This window comes from Pelodiscus sinensis, chromosome 5, assembly GCF_052426305.1.
Source record: "Pelodiscus sinensis isolate ZL-2025 chromosome 5, ASM5242630v1, whole genome shotgun sequence".
In the NCBI taxonomy this organism is placed as follows: Eukaryota; Metazoa; Chordata; order Testudines; family Trionychidae; genus Pelodiscus; species Pelodiscus sinensis.
Genome location: NC_143056.1, coordinates 125,594,062 through 125,618,098, shown reverse-complemented (window position 1 = coordinate 125,618,098; position 24,037 = coordinate 125,594,062). Strand labels below are relative to the sequence as shown.

Genomic DNA, 24,037 nt, shown 5'->3' with positions numbered 1-24,037 from the left:
CGGCCAAAAGGCACATCCAAGCTAACAGACAGTGGAGGAGCGTTAGCAATGTCCCCTCCCACCCATCCCGGCGCTGGCTCTCTGGAGACAGCTGGCCCCAGCCCCAGTGGGATATAATGTCAAGGCTCCTTCGGGTGGCTCCTGGACAAGCGCCCGAGTGCTTTCCCCTTCGTAAGATCAAGCCCGGCCAATGGCAGGCTGCTTCTCCGCTAGCAGAGAGCGGGGATTGGCGCAGGAGCTCTGCTGATCGCTGTGGAAACCCCTGCCTTGATGAATGGAGGAGGGGTGCGGGGCAGAGAGAGGGGGCAGCGAGCTGAGGTTCCCACAGAACAGGGTTATTATTGGCGCTGCATCGGCGCTGTCAGTGCAGGGAAGAGCCGCCTAGGGGGCACCTCAGAGCAGGCAGCGGGGCTGGGTGCCTGCAAAGGGGCTGGCAGGAGCGAGGGAAGGGAAGACAAAGAGAAGCCAGGACGAACATGAGAGGCGGGAAGGAGAGAGAACAGGGGATCAGCTGAATTCAGTCTGGAGGGGGAAACCTCTTTCTTTCCAGCCACGGGGGCCTCGGGCAAGTCGGGCCGGGGGGCCATGGGGAAAGGTGGGGAGAAAGGTGAGGAGGCAGGGGAGCCGGAGGCGCAGAGCCGCTTCTACAGCTGGGAGGAGATCCAGCGGCACAACCTGCGCACGGACAAGTGGCTGGTGATCGAGCGGAAGGTTTACAACATCACCAAGTGGGCCGCCAGGCACCCGGGCGGCCTGCGGGTGATCAGCCACTACGCCGGCGAGGATGCTACGGTAAGGGACCGCCGGCTGGGACACCTGGGCGCGGCGGGAGGGGGCGTGCGGCGCCTGGCTGGCCCCGGGCAGCGCCACGGACCTCAGCCGCGCACGGGAGGGCGCGCCAGTGGCCGCGGAGAGCGGAGCGGTGGGGAATTGCTGGGCGCCTGGTGCAATCCGCGCTGGTTTGGTCTGATGCAGCCTAGGCTCCGGGATGTCGGGATCCAGCGATGCCCCGTCAGGTAGCTGTGGCATGGGAGCAGCCCCGCTAGCCATTCCCCCTCGCCCAGGCGGCTCTTGCAGGGGGATGGCTTTGAGACGGCAGCCCAGAGAGCCGCTCTGCGCTCCCCGCGGGAGGAAAGGAGGCAGCTCTCCACAGCGCTGTGCCCCCGCCTGGCGAGGGCAGAAACGGAGCCGTTTTGCTCCCATGCTGCTGCACCCAGCCGCCGCTTGGCAGCAAGAGAACGGGACCGGGCCGCTGCAGCTTCGGCTCGGGGCGCGCTGGCCGGCGGGGTCCCCTTCTAACCCATCTGCCCCAGAAGCGCAGCCAGATGCTGGGCTGCTCCCCGGGCGCCAACCCGCCGTGAACAAGGATCATTGCTCTGCATTGTCGCTTCCCTCCCCGCTCTGCGTGTGCCCCACAGACGTCAGGGGGCAGGAGAGAACAAGCGGCGGGAAGCGAAGCGTTCGTCTGGGGTGGGTGTTGCTCCTCCGCAGGAGGGGGAGGCGGGTCTGACAGTAGGAAGGGGTTATATATAGCGGCTGGCTTTCTTCAAGTGTGTGTTTGCTGCAGGGTCGATGGTGTGAGCTTCTGGCCAGTCGTTCCCCTGCCTTAAAGGACAGTGATTTGCTTTGGTGCCTCTGTGCCCCCTTGGAGCAAAGCCTCTGGATGAATGGGCTTTGCCAATGGGCCATAGTCTCCTTTCAGTGGCATTTGCATCAACTCACTGAAGCCAGAAGGGTTGCACTAGAATATAAATGAGCAGCCACTTTGCCTCAGATGTCCCTAGTTTGTAACTCAAAAGGCATTTGGTCTTATGTTCAGGTCCAGCCTGTCTTTGTGAAGATTGTGACATGGGTTTGTATTTCTACTGTTGTTGTGTGGCTTCCCCAACTAATCCCCTTCCACAGTCCTCCGTGCAACACTATCCAGTAGGAAGTAAAATGATATCTGTGTAGGTCCAAATTTAAGCACCTGCCCCCAACCCTGTCAGGGAAAGGGGCTTGATCGTCAGTCACAAAATGGCCCTCTCATGCAGCTGTAAAAGGATCTCAAGAGTAAAATTACATATTTAACTTTAGTGTTTCAGGAAATTATGATCTGGGAAGGCAGTAGTGACAAAACACAATTCTGAAACGTAATTCACCATTCTTGCATTGTAAAAGGTCCCCATCCTTAAGAGTAGTCACAATCAGTGCTTGCACATCCACCCCAGACTGCCTCATGGCAACACATGCCAACAACTCTCATAAATCCATTATGGGCTCATCAACAGCGTCTGTTGTATATCCACTGTGGGCTATACCCTGGGAACATACTGGACGGTATGTGTACATCCATCACAGACTGCCCCATGGGAACATGCACCAGCAGCACCAGTATATTTATCATGGGATATCTAAGGCCCCACACCGACTTGTTCAGTTGTCATGAGCCAGCTCCTAAGGGCTTTGACACCAGGATCTCCTGTTTGTCACACCCCACCCATTAAGGCAGCTCATACCATTGCTACCCCACTAGCCCTTTCAGCATATCTCTTGGGTTACCTGTGCACAATCCATGCTGATGACTGAACACAAGCAATCATACACCATCACAGGATGTCCCTAAAGCTGCTGACATTGACGGTTCCCATGACAACCCATTCATTCAGCATGGGCCTACTACCTCCTAAAGATGTTTGTACCAAGAGTGCCCATGCCAGCCTGGTCATCCACCGTGAGCTGCCTGTGTTTAGCATTCTACACAGGCCATACCTCATTGTGCTCTTGGTACCTGCAGCGTTCTGTTTATGCATCATCTTGTGGGCAGCTGTCATCCTGCCTTAAACATTGAGAAGACGGATTAGATCTGCAGTGTGTTCTATGGCACCTTTTAGACTCCTGAGTATCTCAAGGGCTTCACAAAACCAGAGCCTGGATACTATAATGCTGTGATTGGGATGGCAAATAGGGATGTGAATGATTAACCAGATTACCAGTAAGCATTACCCTTACTGGATGATGCTTACCAGTTACAGTTAACTAGCAGCCTGGCCGGGCTAGAGCAGCCTTCTCCCTCTCCCCTCATGGTGGGGAAACTGGGCCTGCCATACCATGCCACGGACAGGGGACCACTCTGGAACAGCCCCACCCCCATTTAAGTGGTTAACCAGTTAAACATGACATTTGACCAGTTAACTGGTTAAACGGGATTTTATTTCACTAACGGCAAGTAGGGTATCCATCTTGGTGCACAGCTAAAACTCACACAGCTCCTGAGACCACAAACTATTTTACTGGGAGAGACCAGGGCAATCCCTCCCACTGACATGTTAGCAAGAGCAAAGAACTTTCAACTCATCTGGACAATGTGCCACGGCAGAAGAGACTTGATTGTAGCGTATCCAATTATTTCATAGTACAGCTCCCAATGTATTCCCTGCTACCACATGGAAGGGTATCCCAAATTCCAATGAGGGACTTGAACCCATGACCTGCCAGCCTAGGCAAAACTACTGATACAAGATGTGTAGCTGATGACAAAAGAACTCAACTATCTGTCATTGTTGCTCCCTTCTATTCTGGGCTTGAGTGATGAACTCAGGATGAAACATTTAGGAGCTGGTATTCTCTAGGCGGCTTCATGAATGTGTTGAAACATTCCCCTCTGTGCATAAGTCAGTGACTGCTATATTTAATGAATCTCAGCCATGCTCACTGCAGAGAATCTACAGCCCTCGGATCTCCCTTGAAAAACATGCTAGGATGGAAGTAAGATGTGAAAGCCCCAAGAGACTCAAAGGCAACCCTGGCATTGTGTGTGTGTGCAGGTTTGTCTTTTCCCATAGAGAAGTGATACTGCTAAGTGGATTGAGAGAAGGAGCCAGGGCAGGTTCTCCCTCTGGTAGCATTATGAAATGCATGTCATATTACAGTATTTGGGAAGTACATTAAAAGAAAGTGGAGGGGGGTTTGGTAGGGTAACCCTAGGTGGATGGAAAAAACTGAGTAGCAGGCAGAGGATTTTCTTTAAGCTGCCCTCCAGTAACACCACATAAATCGGAAAGAGACAGCTCCTCATCTGTAATCATCATGAGAGCAAGCCAGCACTTAGAAGATACATCTTTTCTATGAACTTGATGTTACTCAGATAATCTATACTTTCCTTTGTGATTCAAGTTCTCCTTTTTCCTCAGAACCTTTACTCTGAGTGGCTGATTCTCCTTGGCCTAGCCCCAAGAGTCTTTTCATATTTACTCCCAAACAGTAATTTTTACCACCAAACAGTAACCCCACTATCCTCTCTTACTTCCCTTTTGAGTCATCTTCTGGAATTGATGTCAGTCCCACAAGGCAAATAAGGAGGAAGGAGTCCAGTGACCAGAATTAACATTTTGGGGGAATATCCACAGTGACTTGTCAGATCAGAGGAAGGATGGGTCAATAGTTAGAGTGGTTTTAAGTCCCTGTTCTGCCACAGACTTTCTTTTGGACCTAGGGCAGGTCCCTTGGCTCCCTGTATCTCAATCTCCTATCTGAAAGGAGGAATAATAGCACTTCCCTGTTTCACAGGGATGTTGCAAACACAACTACAGTAGCGATTGTGAGGTGCTCAGATACTGCAGAAAGGGAGTCTATAGATGTATCTAAGATACATAGAACTAGTGACTCAGGGCTAAGTTTGCTTGGGCTGGGCCAGAGAACCAAACAGAACGAGTTCCAAACTGTACCCTGTGGAAGCTTGTGCTGCAGGCCTTGTTGACGCTGAAGATTTATTCCAGTTTCAACCATTGGTGTAGCTGTATTGGTGCTAACGCTTAGGCTATGTCTACACTGCACAGTCATTTCGGAATAAACTGTTCTGGAAAAGTTATTCTGAAATAACTTATTTCGAAATAGCACGTCTACACTGCGGGGAAGCCTCAAAATGAGTCCGAGGCAGGCTTCCCTAATGTAGACGTGCTATCTCAATTTAGAGCCCCAGGAGGAATAACTTAGAATGGGCCTGGTAAGGGGCTATTTCGAAATAGCAGAAGTGGAGCATCTACACACAACTTATTTCGAAATAGCTGTTTTGGAATAGGTGTTATTCTTTGTAGAATGAGGTGTACAGAAATCGAAATAAGCCGTCTGTTATTTTGAAATTATTTCAAAATAACGGAATTGCTGTGTAGATGCTCGCATAGTTATTTCGGAATAACGGCTGTTATTCCAAAATAAATTTGTGTGTGGACACACTGTTAGGGTGTGTGTAGACTACATGCCTCTGTCGATGGAGGCATGTAGATTAGACAAATCGGCAAAGGGAATTGAAGCTGCGATTAAAATAATCGCGGCTTCATTTAAATTTAAATGGCTGTCCCGCTCTACTGACAAACAGCTGATCAGCTGTTTGTCGGATGATCGGGGCAGTTTGGACGCGCCGCGGTCACAAGGAAGCCTTTCTTGATCGGCGCAGGTATGCCTTGTGAAACCAGGTTTACCTGCGCCGATCAAGAAAAGCTTCCTTGTGACCGCGGCGTGTCCAGACTGCCCCGATCAGCCGACAAACAGCTGATCAGCTGTTTGTCGGCAGAGCGGGGCAGCCATTTAAATTTAAATGAAGCCGCGATTATTTTAATCGCGGCTTCATTTCCCTTTTTTGAATACACAAATCTACATGCCTTTGTCGACGGAGGCATGTAGTTTAGACATACCCTTAGTGTCACAAGGCAAGTTATGGTGATGGGAGCCAAAGGGGCTTGTTCCTGCTTGAAATATGCCTCTGCAAATCCTGGCTTTCTTTTTCCACGTGGGAGGTGGGGTGAAGGGTTGTACTAGTGTAGCCAGTGACTGAAATCAGGGCCAATCTCCTAATGTAGTAAATGCACAAATTGGTATCTGACTGCAAATCATCCCTTATGGTAATAGGCTTCCGCATTGCTTCTCATTTGATTGCAAATAGGGATTGTTTAGACAGGTACATGCTAACCCTATCAGAGAGAGGGTTTTTTTAATCCGTGGTTGAGGTTGAAAAGGATCACATTGCTCTCAGAACTAATGTGAAAGTCCTGATTCCCTGAAAAATGTATATTAGGTAAGCCAGATTTGGGGGGATTTTTTGGCTTGCTTTACTTACTGCTAGTAGGCTGCATATTCTGCCTCCTTCCCCCTGCTGACCCCCTGGTACTTTACAGTTTTCCTAATCTTCATGGGTACGTCTACACTAGCCCCCTAGATTGATCTAGAGAGGCTAATGAGGGCGTCCGGAATTGCAAATCAAGCTCGGGATTTAAATATCCCTCTCTTGATTTGCATGTTCCCATCCAGTCACCATTTTAGAAATGGCCATTCCTCCTGCAATGAGGTTTACCACCTAATTCGATTTAGGGGCTTTAAATCAGAAGCCCGTTTAACTGCCGCATGTAAATGCGGGCAGTTACTTCAGGCTAGTCACTTTCTAAAATGGCGACCGGCCGGGAACATGCAAATCAAGCGTGGGATATTTAAATCCCGGGCTTGATTTGCAATTCCGGACGCCCTCATTAGCCTCCCTAGATGGATCTAGGGGGCTAGTGTAGATGTACCCCACTTTACTTATTTCCATGGACTTTCTTTTTCTTTCACACCTCCCTCCTCACTTTCCCCCTGCTCCAGCTCTTACTTCTCATACAGCCTCCTCCCTGTGTTTCTTTAGTTCTAAATTAAATGACAGATTGACAGTCCCCCTTTTTCCTCTTTCCTCATCCATTTCCTTCAGCAAAACTCATGTGGACAGAGCAGTTTTAGGGCCTGATCCAAAGACTCTCTGACTACAGTGGGCTTTAGATCAGGCTCTTAGTTCAGTATTTTCAGAGGGGTTCCGCACCCAAAATTAAGGGTAGATTTTCAGAAGAGCTCATCTCCATACAAGTCAATTGTGGATAATGATCACTTAAAAATCTGCCCTTAGTGTTTAGAGCAGTAGGAACATAGGAAAAGGGCCACCTCTAGGTTACAGACCCCGATCCCCTGATAGGCAAATCCATCATGTAATTCCATTCCATATGATGGAGCCAAGTTCCATCATAAAACTAGTTAGCTTGTTGTACCACACGACCCCTACTGGAAGGCTGGTTTCAAACCTCACTCTGGTGATAACATTCTAATTTCCAGCCCGTCTCTGCACCTGTTCCAATTTGAATTAATATTTCTTAAACAGCTGCTCATAATTATACACAGCATTCTTACCAGTGCTTTGTACAATGGCATTATACTTCCCCCTCTCTGCTAGAAATATGGTATCTAATAATACATCCTAGGATGGTATTTTTTTTCAGAGCAACATCACAGCAAAACTCCAGTCAGCTGAAGAAGGGGGCTGTGCCCACGAAAGCTCATGATACCATCTACATGTTTTGTTAGTCTATAAAGTGCTACCAGACCATTTGTTGTTTTTTAAGTTTATCACATTGATGGTTCATAGCTATTCTGTGATCACGTGATTCTTCCAGGCAAAGTATCAAAGCACCTCTTCTTTTCTTGTTCTCCGTTTAGTTATATAGCTAACGAACCTTTTACTGTTTGCTTTAATATCTTTGGCAAGGTTCATATCAGCTGGACTTTTGGCAGTTCTCACTTTCTCCTCACACTTTCTAGCCTCCACAATGCAGCTTGTTTAGCTGTTTAATCACTCCTCTTGTTCTGTAAGCTTTCTGCTTACTCCTTATCTCCTTTATGAAGTGGTTCGTCATCCAGTTTAGTCTGGAGCACTTACAAGTTTTTTCCCCTTGCTTAAGATGCAGATTCCAGATAGTTTTTGCAATGTTGAACTAAAGAAATTCCAAGCCTCCTCCACATTTAAGTACTAGAGCTCTTTGATCCAGCTGACTTCACTAATTAGTTCCCTTAATTTCTTATAGACTGCCCTTTTGAAATAAAAAATGCATAGCTGCCAACCTGTTTGGATTATCCTTCCATTGAATTTAAACAGAATCAACTTGTGATCACCTAGTTAGGGTTGCCAGATGGTTTCAACAAAAAAACAGGACACATGTGACATTACATCTACATTACATCTTAGTTAGAAAATACTGGACATTTATATTTTCTCAATTTGTTTCCCAACCAGAAAGCTCAAATACTGGACTGTCCGGTTCAAAACCGGACACCTGGCAACCCTACATCTAATTCAAGGTTTTTTTCTGTGACAGCTCTTCTTTAATGTCCTCTCTACTTACCAAAAACAAGTCTAAAATAGCATCAACACTTGTGGGCCCTGTAATATGTGAAGAAATCTGTCAGCTACCACTTCCAAGAGTAACTGGGCCTTTATTGGTAGCATTTCTTGGGCCAGAGTGATTTTTGACCCAAACTGTATTAACACTTCTTGTGTCTTTACAGCCCTCCCTTCTTTCCTCTGTCATGGCTTCAAATGCCCATCTGAACTGCACGATCATCTCCACATGGATTGCGATCACTCGCATCTTTTCTGCCATGACATCTCAGGTGACATTTCATACGTACATAGCTTTCCTCAGGTATTCAAAGACACTGTACAACCCACAACTTCTTCATTCAATCTTTGTCTCCAGTTCAGGATAACTCTTGTACTTGCCTCGGTAGCCATCATTGCCTTTGTGATGGTTTCACCCCTGCCCATACTTTATGGACACAAATATGCATAACCTAAAGATGCTCTGGACAAAATACCTCATGTAACCTATCAGTCAATGTCACAATCTGCTGAATCTGTATATCTTATTTTGGAGTGTGCATCATTCTTGTATGTAAAGTTAGAAATATGGAATATGAAATGGCGTATGGTTTTAAATGTGCAAATGAAAGCCATCAAGGGTGTTTCCCTCAATGTCTGGGTGATCCCCTGCAAACAGCCTCTTTTGTCCTTTGAGTAAGCAGTGGTTGGTTGTAGGAGTACTTGCCTGCGTCTACACAGCAGTGTTATTTTGGAATAACTGACCTTAGTTTGAAATAGCATAGTCCGCATCTACAGAGCAAGCAATTATTTTGACATAATGTCGAAAGAATGTTGATCTGGAGGACTTCTTACTCCAACTCCTGTAACACTCACTGTATGAGGAGTAAGGGAAGTCAGAGGAAGAGTACTCTAACTCGGATTTCCTGCTGTGTAGACAGTACCAAAAGCCAAAATAAGCTGTTTCGACTTGAGCTGCGTCAATTATGTAGCTTAAGTTGCATAGTTTATTTCAATTTTAGCCCCGCTGTGTAGACATGCCCCATGTGACCATCCCAACTAGTAAGATCTGACCTGGTAATTTTCCATAGAAGATGGGGGAGAAAACTCCATGTTTTTGGCCAAAATGGAATCTAGCTATCCTTTTGTCTTTGGCTTGCATGTCACTCCAAGGGAATAAATCAGAGACCCCAGGGAAAAAAGATCTTCCCTGGCTTGGCAGTTTGGCTGAAATAAGAACAGTTTTAGGATGAGTTTGCAATAAGCTTGAGTGTACGTTAGAATTACTGTGCCTTTTCTGTTATTTTACATTTGTAATTTACTTTGCTCTTCCTGTTTACACTTGCAACCACGTATATCCTACTGTTTGTACTTAATAAAATTACTTGTATTTACTTTCAAGCCCAGGGTAAGTTATTGTTACCTGGGGGAGCAATCAGTGTGTACATCAGCCTTTCATTGTTAAAGGAGGTTTACCTGAATGATTTATTTGGGATTCTGATCCCATTTGGGGAGTGGATTCCCTGGAAGCTGGGCCTAAAACTGCATTCTTCTCAGACCTGAAATAATTCAATGTCTGTATTGCTCTTTGGGGGTGGGGGAGGTGGTATTCTCAGCTCTGTGCCTTGGCTGGGGGTGACCAGGAGACCTGGCCCAGCACAACAGGGTGGTGAGAAGCCCCAGAGAGCAAATAGGCAAGTGCCAGTAGCTTTGTCAGCACTTTGGGAAGCACCCTCAAGGAGTCTTCTGTGACTACACCCTGTCACAGTCTTTTATTTCTAGTGCCTTGCCTTGAACAAGAAAGGATTTCTTGTCCTTTGTTTACTAGGCCCTTCTCACTAGATGGGACTTAACATTCCTGGCTTCTATTCTAGGCTGGGAGGCCCTTGGTCAATACCTTGTCTCCTTTGAAAATCTTAGCCTAACTTCCTTGGGTGATGCAGTAACCATATTCGCTGGTCTCATGTGTGAACAGTGAAAATCCACATGCTGGCAATGGGCTAGGTCGGGGTGGCCAACCTGTTAGAGATGAAGAGCCAAAACAGCAGTGGATAGAATGCAAAGAGCTTCCCCTGGGCAGTGGGGGGGAGTTGTTCAGCAAAAAAAAAAAAAAAAAAAAACCCCGTGCTGGGGGAACATAGTTGCTTGTACACTGTCCCGGGGCATACCATCACAAAAAAAGCACTGGGAAGGGGTGAGAGGTGCAAGCTCTGGGAGGGAATTTGGGTGCAGGAGGAAGTGGAGAAGAGGATGCTGGTTCAGGGAAGGGGCTCCAGGCTGGAGAGTGATGGGATCAGTTGCAGGGTTGGGGTGCTGAGCATACGCTTGTGACTGTGAGGGTGCAGGAGTTTGGACTGGGGTTTATGAGGGGCTTAGGGCAGAAAGGCAGGAAGTATGATGGACTCAGGATGATGTGAGAGGCTCAGGACAAAGGGTTCCAGTGTATGATAGGCTCCGGTTTAGGGTCTGATGGGGGGGTGCAGGAGTGTTATGATGTTGCGACCAGATGGGGGCGTGGCCCAAACTGGGGGCTTGTTGGCCAAGCTTCATTTTGAAATAAAATATTATGTCAAACACAAAATATTTCTGCATTGTCTTTATTTATGAGAGGGGCGGAGAACCTGTTTTGAGTCAGGGGTCACTGACCCACAGAAAAGTCAGTCGGGGCCACACAAATGAAATGCAAAAAAACAACTGCTCCAAACCCTCCAAGCCTCACTAATGTAGCCCCAACTGTGCTGGTGGGTGCTGGGGCAGGGTGCTGGTGGGTGGAGGAGTCTAGCCAGGGAGTGGGGACAGAGACAGCTGGGGCCAGTAGATTAAAGGTTTTGCCACCAATGCAGCTGGCAAAGCACAGAGAGGAACATTTGCCACACACATCGAGCGGGTGCTGATGAGGGAGCCCCAAAGAGACTTCTAGCTGACTCAGCAACTTGTCCTCTGCATTCCACCCAGGTTTGTCATGGTAGCAGAGGCAGAACCCTGTATATTGTAAAGAGGGAACTACCCAACACCAGGAACACTCTGAACAAAACCTCTCTGACAGCGTCTGGAAGCAGGCATGTTCCGTGTGCAAAAGTGGAGGTCAATTTAATCCATTTGCTGAGGTTCCTGTTAGATTTTAACACTGTAATCTAACCATCAGATATGTTAATTGGACAAATGTTATAGGGACTATCTGACTAGAATACAATTTGAATAATCCCTTTTGACTGAGTCCAGAAAGCATTCACTTGCTGATTTTAACGCAATGTTTTTCTCCGGTCAACTTTTATCTTGCACAGTATTTCTCAGAACAGGCTGTTAGGGACTTGTTAACACAGGGTATGTCTACACTACCCTCCTAGTTCGAACTAGGAGGGTAATGTAGGCATACCGCACTTGCAAATGAAGCCCAGGATTTGAATTTCCCGGGCTTCATTTGCATAAGCGGGGAGCCGCCATTTTTAAATCCCCGATTGTTCGAACCCCGTGCAGCGCGGCTACACGGGGCTTGAACTAGGTAGTTCGGACTAGGTTCCTATTCCGAACTACCGGTACACCTCGTCCTAGTCCGAACTACCTAGTTCGAGCCCCGTGTAGCCGCGCTGCACGGGGTTCGAACAAGCGGGGATTTAAAAATGGCGGCTCCCCGCTTATGCAAATGAAGCCCGGGAAATTCAAATCCCGGGCTTCATTTGCAGGTGCGGTATGCCTACATTACCCCGCTAGTTCGAACTAGCGGGGTAGTGTAGACATACCCACAGAGATTAGTGTGCAGCAAGCCATAGTATAACTGGCTGCATGTCCCCTGCTACAGTGCATTCGAAGTCTGTAGTGTGCTTTGACATACCCCTGTTTTAGTATTACAGATGTTTTGTGGTATATCTACATTGGGAACTAATCTTCCAGCCCAGATCCACACACTTATGTTTGTAGGACTCAAACTAGTGCATTAAAAATAGTTGTGTAGACAGTGTTTTGATGTTGCAACTTGGGCAGGAGCTTGGTCTTGGGCATTCAAGGCTGGAGTTGCAATTCCCCCCTTTTAAGCATTTTCATGGACTATTTTAAAGCTATACACAGGTCAGAGGCAGATACCTTTCAATATCATTTATCTTTCTGGGGATGCAGAATTCACATCCTTGGAGAACCGTCAGCATTTTATTTACCTGCACATCCACAGCCATGGCCACTCACACATCCTGTTGGCCGTAGATTACCATTCCCGGCCAATGGGAGCTGTGGGAAGCAATGTCCCAGTCCGCGCTACTTTCTAAAGCTTCCATTGGCCGGGAACAGCATGCCACGACCAACAGGAGGTTTGAACAGCTGTACCTGGGGACATGCAGGTAAATAAAGTGCTGGCAGTCTGCCCAGGGCTAACCTCGGTGAACTGCGTCTGGCCTGCAGGCTGCTTATTGCCCACCCCACCTTAGTCTATAAACTGTATATTCATTCATCTACTTCTAACAGCATCTGCACTGGTCTTAAAGGGTTGTGTTCTCTGGGCACCGACTTGGAGCTGGCACCAGAGTTGGGTAACGGTTGGGGTACTATGAGGGAAACATTGCTGGGGACAAACAGGAAAGGACCAATGTCCAGTGATTGCTTTTACTGAATCCATTCTTTCTGCCTCTGTTTCCACCCCAGGATGCTTTCCAGGCCTTTCACCTCAACCCCAGCTTTGTGCAGAAGTTTCTCAAGCCATTACTGATCGGCGAACTTGCCCCAGAGGAACCTAGCCAGGACCGAGGCAAAAATGTGAGTAGGTGCAAAGCCCTCTCTGTGGGCTCTGTTTCTGGACAGGAATCTATAATCTGGTCATTCCACAATGTTTCTATAAAGTTGCCCTCCAGATTCCTTTGTGAAAAGCCATTACATATCATTCACAAGCTCTCTTCACTATGGGCAGCTCTAGCAAGTACAGGAAACCGCAGAGAAAGACACCCACAGTCAGACAGCTCTGTGTGGTCATGTGTGTGTGGTGCAGAGTCAGTCAGTGCATAGGTAAACTTCTGCCCTGCAGCGTGCCCTATACTTCTCCTCCTGCAGACCTTGGACAGCTCTGCCTGTGCAGCTCAGGCCTGATTTGTGATCACTAAACAGGAGCCCAGTCCAAACTCACCAATTTGAACACTTGCAAACTTTGAATAAATATCGATCAAGATCTGGATCTAGTCTTTGTGGCTGGAGTTCATCTCTAGTCAACAACCCCGCTGCTCAAATTCTCATGACCTAGGTCTGCCCATTTTTCCATGATGCATCCCAGTTTTGTGCTTTGCAAAGGCCTTGGGGCTGCCAAAATGAGACTGCTTGTCATCTAAAGCAGATTTGCATTCTCTTCCACCCTCTGCTCCATGTCACCCCTTTCCATGTCACCCATTTGATGACGCAGCCCGAGGAAACACCACTCAGAAATTCATATGGGCTTATGCTCAGTCATGGAGAAGTCTGTGAAAGTGGCCATCTTTGTGGAGTAGGGGGCCATAACACCAGTGGGTGAGGTGAAACAAACTGCTTGCTCTGAGCATTGTTTGTATGACACTGTAACACAGCAGGGCCCTTCACCCACCTAGTGTCAATATGTCCAGCTCTATGCATGTGCCACATGTTCCATTCATTCATTATTCAGACGCTGTGCACTGCACGACTGGCTTCTAAAGTGAAACCCTTTCTCTTTTGTACTGTTCTTTAGCCAACCGAGTTTATGACGTGTTTCATACACAACAGCAGTGACTATGTTATCCTGCATTACCTCTTGACCCGCTTTCATGAGTGACTGCACGCAAGCTGAACACATCCCAGAGAGAATAAAGCTGTCTTGGCACTAGAGTCTCCCATCAGCAGAGGTTCAGGGCTATGCATAAGTGAAGAGTTGAATTCTCTCTTCCACAAGGAGAGAGGAGATGTCCTTTTATAGCCTATATGGAATAAATAGCTGAGCACTAAGGCTGGATAATAGAAAGATGTTGGGCCCTTCTTAGCTGGTCTCAATTTCCAGAGGTGTATTGACCTAAGTGGGTCTCGGGTGACTTTCATTGCTTTTCCACCTCAAGGAAGTAGGCCGAGAAGGTGGCGAGAGACCCATCAGGGTAGGGAATAAGATCAGGTACCTTGTAGGCAGGTACCTGACGACTGCATGAATATTGATACTAATTCTTCTCTCATTCTGGGGAAGCTGATGGCCCTAGGATAGGCATAGATTATAAGTGTAGAAGCCCAAGCTTAAACTGACACATTTAGTCATGTAAAGAAGGTGCACCTTAAATCCTGCATTTCCATTTCGCAGCCCCAGCTGGTGGACGATTTCCGGGCTCTGAGAAAAACAGCAGAGGACATGAACTTGTTCAAAGCAAACCCCTTGTTCTTCTCCCTTTACCTGAGTCACATCATTGTAATGGAAGCTTTGGCTTGGTTACTAGTTTCATACTACGGTACCGGCTGGATCACCACCTTTATCCTTTCCTGCATCCTTGCAACCTCCCAGGTGAGAAATGGTGAGCACAGTAACTGGGGTGCATGGTCTTCCATACCAGGTGACCTGTCAGTGCATCCAGTCATTCAGAGTTTCTCATGCCATGGCTATCACAAAACTCATTTTGGAAGAACACATGCACCTTCCTTCACCCTTCACTGCCTTGCTCTTCATCACAGGGAGCCTACTCACTAGCTCACAGTTGGATGCATGGAGCCCACTGCCTGTCTCATGTCTGCCAATGAAATTAATACAAAATTCTCCCTTTCCACTGGAGATACCATGATTCCATTCCAGAGGCTACTTAGGCACCTGAAAACTCCTAGTTTTTTTGCAGGTGATAACTTGGAAATTAACTGACAGAAACAGTGTTCCTGATTCTTATATAAAGAAAAAATATAACAAATACCAAATCAAAGCCATATTTTAAGCTTAATTGTAAATGTAGTACAATCAACAGAAAGATATTTTCAATCCCAAAACTTGAGGTATCAATTTTGGAGCTTTAATACAAGTTTGTACACTATCTTTAGTAGAGATAAATGAAATCTGCTTAAGATCTGCTTAGCCTTACAATTATTGATATTTTTAAATGTCTTATGGGCCAACTTGTGAAGAGGAGAATGAGAGAGTTAATTCCTTCCAGGAATGTTTAAAAGCAAATAAATGACTGAAAAAACAAACAATGCTCCAGATTGGCAGGCGGTTCCCAGTGTGGTGTTCTAAGGTTGTAGTGTAAAACGTGCAATTGCAATCCTCCTGAGGAATCAACATTTGTGTGTAACAGCCTGTCTGGGCCCTACCTCGTAACCTGACCCAAAGCCCATTGGAGTCAAAGGAAAGACTCTCACAGACCGTGGACTAAATGGAAGAGTAGGTGGCCACCCTGGGGTATTGCTGTTCCCCCCGCAAAATTAGGGAATTGGAAAAAAAATGGGCAAGTTTGAAGTGTAACTGAAGCCGTGTTTGTGGTGTGACAGCTCTTGACAGCAGGGGGAGATCCCAGCTGGCCATTCTTTAGTGCTGCTGCTCTTGCAGTGAAGCAGTGAAACAGCCAGAGCTGGACTAACTTGAATGTGCCTGGGGCAGCAGCCCCCTCCCCTGCCTGAGTCACTCTCTGTCTACTGGTGTCACAAGGGGCTGGCCCCTCCCAGCCTTTGTAACATAGCAACCTGTGAGGATGAGGGCAGACTGTGATGAAATCTGCAGCAATCATCTTCTGAGCTTCCTTCCCCGCCCCACCGCTGCCTCAGCCTGCTTGTCTCCATGAATTTGAACCAAGTGCTGCAGAAGCTCCCAGCCCTGCTGTTGGATATGCCAGACACACCTCTGCTTTCCTGTTGGCAGAGCAAAGAATAGCCAGTCCTGGGAGCGAGAGAGGCGTGAATTAGCTTTTCAGCCAGTGTGGCTAAGGGGGGAGTGGAGATCTTGGAGAGGAACCGCAGCACAGGGAGCTTTTGGCTGTCTGGGGAGAAGAGCAAGGCAAGACAGGCCAGCGAGCAGGGTGGCTGCCCCCCATTTGTGCTTTGCATTTGCTGCTGCAGTTCTGTTCTTACCAAGATGGCACCAGGATCTCAGGAGCTCTGATTCTAACCCAGCTGCTCCTGACTTCAGCCAGGATCCAAAGCACTTTGCATGGGCTGGGCCTTTTGTTCTGCTTGATGCACCTGCATTCCTTTCACTCCAGTGGGGGAAGGGGAAGGGGAGAGGAGTAAGCAAAGAAAGCTGCCTGCATTGCTCCCACTCCTAGCTAGAGGAGAGGCAGGAGACAGCATCCTACTATAGCAGGAAACCTAAGGAGGGGCTGCAGGCCCCCTTCCCTCACCCCCCCCCCCCCCCCCGTAAATGGCACCCTTATTTTCTCCACTTTGTGTGGCTAGGCCTGTACACATTTCATACAGATATACATAATACTTGCCTTCTGCACTGTGTACTCTTCCTTATTTACCTTTGTTTTCATGCAGCCCTGTCACCCCTCTTCCTTTTTCCTCTGCAGGCCCAGGCTGGGTGGCTACAGCATGACTTTGGACACCTCTCTGTTTTTAAGAAGTCTGCATGGAACCATATTGTCCACAAGTTTGTCATTGGGCACCTGAAGGTAAAGGTCACTTGCTGGATGCCAACACAGATAGGACAATAATTGTGGTGGAGGATATGGGGGATCCACTGCATCTCTTGCTGTAAAAGCCATAAACCCCAGCCCTCCAGTCAGATTTCAGATTCCAAGACACCTGTGGAACTATGCTGAGTTACACCAGCTGAGGATCTGGCCCAGAAAATGGTTAAAATGAAGCATTATGCAGTCTCCTTTACTCTCCTTCCCCTCCTGCATAAAGCCTAAATAATGTTTATTGCTTAAAATGATCATCCTACCAACTCTCAGCCACTCTGGACGATTTTAGAACATCAGTCCAAGATAGGGACCAACACAAAGAGTTCTATGCAATATAGCCAGAAAGAGGATCCACCTACAGTGGGGAGTCTTGTAGCAAGAGATACATATTTATTTTTGCATTGACCATTTTAGCCACAGGCAAGAAATGACCCCATTAGCAATTTTAAAAAAAGACAACTATGTGATCGTACCCAAGATAGGGCTCCATCTACTGAAAATCACAACAACAAGTAGCCTCCTTGGCCACAGATATGGTCTCAGCTTATGACTGTACCCCTTTTCTCCCCTTTCTTGAGGCCCAGCTTGCATGGTACCAGCCAGAAACGTTCCAATTTCGAAGCAGCACAAATAATGCTTAATTACGACTCAACCTGCTTTCATGCAAGGAGAGCAAATAGGGAGGCCTAGCAGAAGAAACCCATTCTTCTTGGCATATGCAAAGGGATTAATTATGGAGATTCTCATTTCCATGAACAAGGGTGAGCGCATTGCCAAATTTGGGGTCTAGATTAATTTCCTTCTCCAGGGCATATTTGGCAGTATTGACAAAGCAAGGCAGGAGGCAGGCAAAGTATCAGAGTAGAGAGATGATACCTCAGAGACGGGGGGGGGGGGGGGGGGGGGGAGGAGAAGGGAGAGGAGAGAGAGAGATTGGCAGGGATCTGGGTGAAGAGGCAGGATTTCCCTTCCTGTAGAGCACTGAACAAGGTTAATCCTTTAGGATTAGATGGGCATAGCCTACATGATAAATCTGTAAATCTGGGGGAGAGGGCGTTGTTGGACCATTGCCCTTCTCACAGTTGTCTCTCGCTCCTTCCTTCACTCTATAGAAGATCATTTGCAGGTCCTGAACAAGAAACACCAAAAAAACACAAAGCAATTTATTGCAGCAATCTAAATATGAGGGCTCCCCCATTGTGGTTGGCTATTCCTTCAGTACCAGCTTACCAAAAAAAGCCCTACTATTTATAGCCCTCTGATTACGCAGACCTGAGACAACCAGTTTCTAAACATGTGTCAGCAGGGGCAAGTAACCTCCAAATGCTGACTTCCATGACTAAACTAAAGGCAGCTTTGTGAGATGGGGGTTCTCGGCCCACTCTGAATTCTTGGAAGCAGCCAGCTGCCCACAACATGTATCACCAGTTACAAGGCAAGTGCTTTGCTGGCCTTCTGCCTGAGCATCCTTGGCAGTGGGATAGCTCGGTACTGTGTTTCACAAGTGCCAAAGAAAAAATGAGGACATAGAACCCTTTTAGGAAACTGTCCAGTCCTTTTTGTTTTTTAATATTCTCCATTAAAACCTTCATAGAAGTTGGAAAATAACATTTCTCTGGCCAGTTTTGTCTTTTTTTCCATTAGGCTGAGGGATTCTTTTCACCTTCTTTCTTCCAGTGCACAAGCCAGCATGGCTTTGCCTTCCTTACATCATTCTTGGCATCAGATGACACCAGAGTTCTGGATAAAGGATGCTGTTTATCTTGTGCTTCCCAGGCTGGTGGGACATCTGTCTGCCTGTCTTTGCACAATATAAATATTAGAGGCTACATGTAAGCAGGGCTAATTTTTTGATCTCAAAGCAATTAGTATTTTTTCTAAAAAGATACAATAAACCAGAGGATACTCTTTGGGCAGCTCCTCAGATGGGACCAGTCAGGTTGTCACAGCAGAGGATTTAGGCCCTGTACTCTTACAACAGTTTTAAAGGTAGCTAAGAGACTGGACATAAACTATATGACATGTGCAGTTTAGATTATACAAGTGAATGGATGTTACAGTGTGGGGGGGGATCATTTCTCCATTAGTGGGAACCATGAACTAAACATTTCCTTCCTCTCCGCAGGGTGCCTCAGCAAACTGGTGGAATCACCGTCACTTCCAACATCATGCTAAGCCCAACATATTCAAGAAAGACCCAGATGTGAACATGCTGCATATTTTTGTCCTAGGAGAGTCTCAGCCTGTTGAGGTAAGCCCAGGAAGTGGTGGCTGCTGCTTGGCTTTAGAGAACTTTCTTCTGTGAGGACAGGGGTTGATCTGTGTCTGGAGGACCAGACCTCAGCTGTTAACACTTTATCTTAGAAGGCATGTTGAAAGGAAACACCTTGGTCTCCTGCATCTGTTTTCTGGTAGGCATTTGGATCAAAATTAGAGACGATGTAAGCACCAGAAAGTTCACTGACAAATATAATTTCTCATGCATGTTTTCAGAGCAAGGGTGATTATATTTTTAGGTGGCTTGAGAGTTAGGGAATGAGAGTGAAAAGAACACAGAAATATAGTAAATTTTCATCCCATTGTTCTGAGATATCCAACTGTGGAAAAATGGGGCAGAAATACTCCAGATACTCCTTGCTAACAAGGATTCTCTCTGATATTTCCAACTTGTCATTGGCTTATTACTTCTGCAAGGGCAGCCACCTCCTGTGAATAGTCAAAGCATATTCATTTAAAAAGTTGACCTGATATTGAAAGAAGTGCCTTATGATATTTGTGTAAAAACAGGGGTCCTCACTTAATTGGGGCCTTCTTAATTGGAGCAAATTCTGTTTAGAGCAGATTGCGTGGCAACATCAGAATAATGGTTTCCTTTTGTGTCTTCTGCATGGGGAAAAATAGGAGAAAACTCTTGGAACCTACACTAATGCAATTGTAGTGCTGATGTGTTAAACACCAATGGCTTGGTTGTACTGCATGTCCATAGATGGGCATAAGGGAGAGGAATCCCCCATGTGTGCCCCTGTATGGGCAGCCCAGGCTTTGGATCTGGGTACGCAGGGATAAGGGACGCTGCATGCTTAGTTACTTCCCCACTGGAGCAGGTTGGGGTGGAGCAGGGAATATGCAGAGCGTTGGCTGCATTTCCCAGTCCACCAGCCAGCAGGGCTGAGCTAGAATAGCAGAGTGAATGGTAATTTGCTGCCAGTATATTACGCCCCTTAAGCAAGCAGGGAACATGGAGGGAACTGCAGCCCCCTGAGATGTAATTCCTTCTCAGGGTAATTCAGTCTGGGGCTGTGTCACTGGGACACAGCCTAGTCCTACAAAAACCCATACATTCAAAAAGAGAGGGCCAGATACTCAGCTGTGTAAATCCTTGAAATCAATGGGGCTATATTGATTTACAACAGCCCAGGTTCAGAGCCATGGTTCCCACAGCAACTACGAGTCAGCTACACTGCACACAGTAACTGCATCTACTAAGGAAATGCAATTAAATCCAACTCTCTAGGGCCACAATATTTACAGTCTATTGTACAAAAACCTAAGGGAAGAGTACAATAAAGACCAATGGTGGTATATGACATATCAGCATAAGGATACGCAGGGGAAAAAAAACTTAGAAAGCTTTGTGACTCTGAAACACCACACCAAGGCATTTGTAACAAACAAAGTACAGGGAAACATAAAGGAAAATGCTGAGGCACATTCATGCCACTGTAACCCATAATTGCTCACGTCACTTCTGAAACTGAGACTTAGGTTTAGTTACGCATGGAAACACTGAGTGGAGCAACACTGAAATATCTTTAAAACTCTGGACCTGTCTCTCTCCCTCAGTTCTCCCTCTGTATGAGGACGATAATGACACTTCCCTACTTCCCAGTACATGAAACACTATGAGATGCTCTGGTACTTTGGTATTAGAGACCCAATAAGTACTCAGGATAGATGATTTTAAATGGGAACTTACAGCAAATGTACACAAGGAAGTCATGATTAAACATATATTAGGAGGGCAAGATAAACCGTGACAACAGTCAGTTAAGACATCTTAAAATATGACCTGTTTTTCCAGTTCTAGGTGTAGTTTTGGAGAAGGAAGTATGCTAAGACAGCTTTCTAAGGACTTGCTCCTGGCCCGTGTAAAGCAATGGCAAAACCTTGAGTACCTTCAGTAGGGTAGGATTAAGCCATAAAGCCACAGCTCTGACTGAAGAGGGTTAACAAAATAAAGAGGTGTCATTGAGCACCTCCTCCCATGGAGAAAGTTTCCTTGTATCCATAGGTGGAATAAGCTGAGACAATTCTCTTTCATTTGTCTCCTCCTCCAGTATGGCAAGAAGAAGCTGAAATACCTCCCTTACAATCACCAGCACGAGTACTTCTTCCTAGGTGAGTATGCTAAATCCCCCACCTTCCCTATATGCTGAAAGGAAGGAGATGCATCTTCACCTTGCAGCTTCCTTTTTGCCTCAGCAAAGCTATTCTTTACTTCCTCCCTGTCCAAGGCCCACCATCCCTTTCATATCTTAATTGCAAAAGAAGCAGGCACCCCAGTTCCTTCATGACATCATTGCTCAGCTCCATGGATCCTTACCACCACCAAAGAGATTAAATAAAGTAAAACCCAGTGACTTTGTCTAGGAGGCAGCCCTTCATAGATGAACATGTCAACAGAAGTCCTGGACTTGCTCATTGCTAATCTAGAATCTTCCATTCCTGAACGTGAGCAGAACACTGAGGAAATGCCTCTTCTCTTTGCTGAGAGACACTTCCTCTCTTTGCTCAAAGTACCAGAGTTCAGGTTTCCCCATCACAAGCTCTTGCCTCAGTTATTATTTTCAGGCCCCCAGCATGTCTGTTCGCTGCATATGTCTCCCTCACCTGCTGTCTTTTGTTTGCCTTTCAGTTTTCCCACCTCTCCTCATCCCCGTGTACTTCCAAATGCAAATCATCATGACCATGGTCAGACACAGGTTTTGGGCGGTGAGTGACAGATCATCTCTGCCGTGTGTGTCCCATGTGGATGGAGGAGAGATACTTATCTGGGAGGGAAGAGAAGAGGACTCTGTGCACTCTGCAAAAGAAAGCTGGCTTAAGGAGAGGGTGTTGAGGGCAGGGAGGGTTGTTGCCTGTAAAGCATTCTCTCTTCTTTCTTCCCCTAGGACCTGGCCTGGGCCTTCAGTTATTATATGCGTTATTTCATCACATTCATCCCTTTTTATGGAGTTCTGGGATCCGTGTTTCTCCTCACCTTTGTCAGGTAAGAGACACTGTTGTCCCCTCTCACCCCTTCCCCCCCAACCTGGGCATCACACAGCCCAAATGATGAACGATGTCAAGATAACACATCTATGCCATGTCTTTCTCCCTCATTAACCGAGATTCTCTCCACTGATCTAGCCAATCAACACTACATCCCACTGCCTTGATTAGCTTTTTTTTGGCCTCAATATCCTCCAGCCCTTTCCCCTTTTTATTCTCTTTTCACCCCCCTCCAGGTTTGATACTAGTGTTTACGCTCTCTCATCACCAACTAGAGGTGGTGATGGCTAGGGGTTCTGAAACAATCTTTATAGTGAGGTTGCTGATGATGGAAACCAGTCTTTGGTGATTATTATTACTACTTCAAGCCAGGGGGTAAATACCACTGGTGACAGCAGGTAGAGATGGGAATCTTCATTCTTTCCTCCCTTGCTCTTCCCCACCCTTGGAAAGTTCAAACACTAGGTCTGAGTCTCCAAAGAATTTTGGGATATGGTTCTTTCCACAGCACTTCAGTACAGCTTCCTCCCAGGCCAGCTGGAAGGTAAATTCGGAATGATGTAAGGTGCGCCCTCCCTCTCATGACTGATTGTGCTGCCGCCTGTCAGCTCTGGGAGAAAGAAGTCAAATGCTGTTCTTCACTGGAATTCCCTGAATATAGCATGGCTTACCGGATGGTCGGTGGCCCCATAAGCTCACTGATTATTTGTTATACCCCCTAGTACAGAGACGGTGCTATGATTGACTGGACTGAAATTGCAGACCATGGGACTGTATTAAGGTTCACGTCCCTATCTTGGAAGCAGTGTCTGTGACTGCGAGCTCATGTCCCTGCCTGAGGCTGACCTGAATTTAGTTCCACTGTTGGGGTCCATAGAAATTTATTTTTGCAAAACTGTGTAAAAATTAGAGCTGTCACGCGATTAAAAAATTTAATCACAATTAATCGCATGATTAAAAAATTTAATCGCAGTTGATGAGTGTGGAGACTGAAGTCCTCTGGTTCTTTAAAGAATAAGTCCAAAGTTCAGCACGAGGGCAGCCTTGTCTAAGTCCCTGGCAACCTCAGCCTAGCAAGTAGGCATAAAAAGAGAGTTCTGTTTCCAGGGTCTACCATTCTTGTCCTTTTTGCTAAGCTTGACAGCCAGAAACCTAACAATGAAATGAGGCTGGGAGAAGGGTCTAGTGAGGTGAATACTTCCACCAGAAAATTGAAAAGCTCAAAAAGGTTCATGCAAAGTAAGTTCTTATTTTGTTCAGACTGGCGACCCATCCCTATATTTCTCAAACTAAGGGAGAATCAAAGCTTGTAAAGGCAGAAGGGTGTGAAACAGTAATCTACTCAGAAGAACCAGAGTTCAAGAGAGATAGGCACTAAGGGTTATCTTAACCGTCATGTATCCTCATAATCACGTTAACCCCTAAGCCTAAAACGGAGACTCAAAGGAGAAAGAAAAACCTACTGCAAAGCTGATTCCTTCCACTGCCCAGAATCAGAAAGCTAGCTACTCCATAATCTTGGGAAAGTTTCCTCTAGCTCCCTCTGCCTCCTCTGTATACAACATGGCTGCTCCCTGTACACTTCTCTCCACATGCCCTTTGTTGACTTTACCTACACTAGCCTGTATGAGGATGGTGAGCTGCTTAGATTATACCCTGACCGGCACTGTGAATTGTTACGCTTCCTTTGAAGGTTTCTGGAGAGTCACTGGTTTGTGTGGGTCACGCAGATGAACCATATTCCCATGGAAATTGACTGCGAGAAGCATAAGGACTGGCTCAGCTCTCAGGTAACAGCTGGGGTAGTCATATCCCAAAATTGGTTAGAAATTCACTTGCCCTTCAGAGAATGGCTGGATTCTCACTGTCTCTGACTACCTCGCCCCAAAATTTAGGCTGAGCCCAGTTTAGCACCCTTAAAGCATAACAGCTATCTAGGACCCTTCCCTGCCTCTTCCCTCCTGTCCCTCCCCCGCTCCCCTCAGGGCGTAAAGCTGACTATGAGGAAGTGGAAATCCAAATCTGTATGCTGGATCTGACCTCTGAA

General features: G+C 46.7%; 1 protein-coding gene across 3 annotated transcripts in view; it reads left to right on the top strand.

The window, feature by feature from the left end:
* Positions 1-266: 266 nt before the first annotated feature.
* Positions 267-24,037, top strand: part of FADS2 (fatty acid desaturase 2) — a 36,845-nt gene continuing 13,074 nt past the window's right edge. Inside the window, exons 1-9 of one of the 3 annotated variants that reach the window (XM_006111744.5) lie at positions 269-792; positions 12,782-12,892; positions 14,421-14,618; positions 16,603-16,704; positions 18,845-18,970; positions 21,057-21,117; positions 21,635-21,711; positions 21,891-21,988; positions 23,684-23,780. In XM_006111744.5, coding sequence (XP_006111806.1) covers positions 586-792; positions 12,782-12,892; positions 14,421-14,618; positions 16,603-16,704; positions 18,845-18,970; positions 21,057-21,117; positions 21,635-21,711; positions 21,891-21,988; positions 23,684-23,780 — 1,077 coding nt within the window. In that variant the 5' untranslated portion in view covers positions 269-585. Of the gene's footprint in view, positions 793-8,338; positions 8,443-12,781; positions 12,893-14,420; positions 14,619-16,602; positions 16,705-18,844; positions 18,971-21,056; positions 21,118-21,634; positions 21,712-21,890; positions 21,989-23,683; positions 23,781-24,037 lie in introns of those variants that run through there. The other 2 variants (XM_089778728.1, XM_089778729.1) reach the window with 2 other exon arrangements.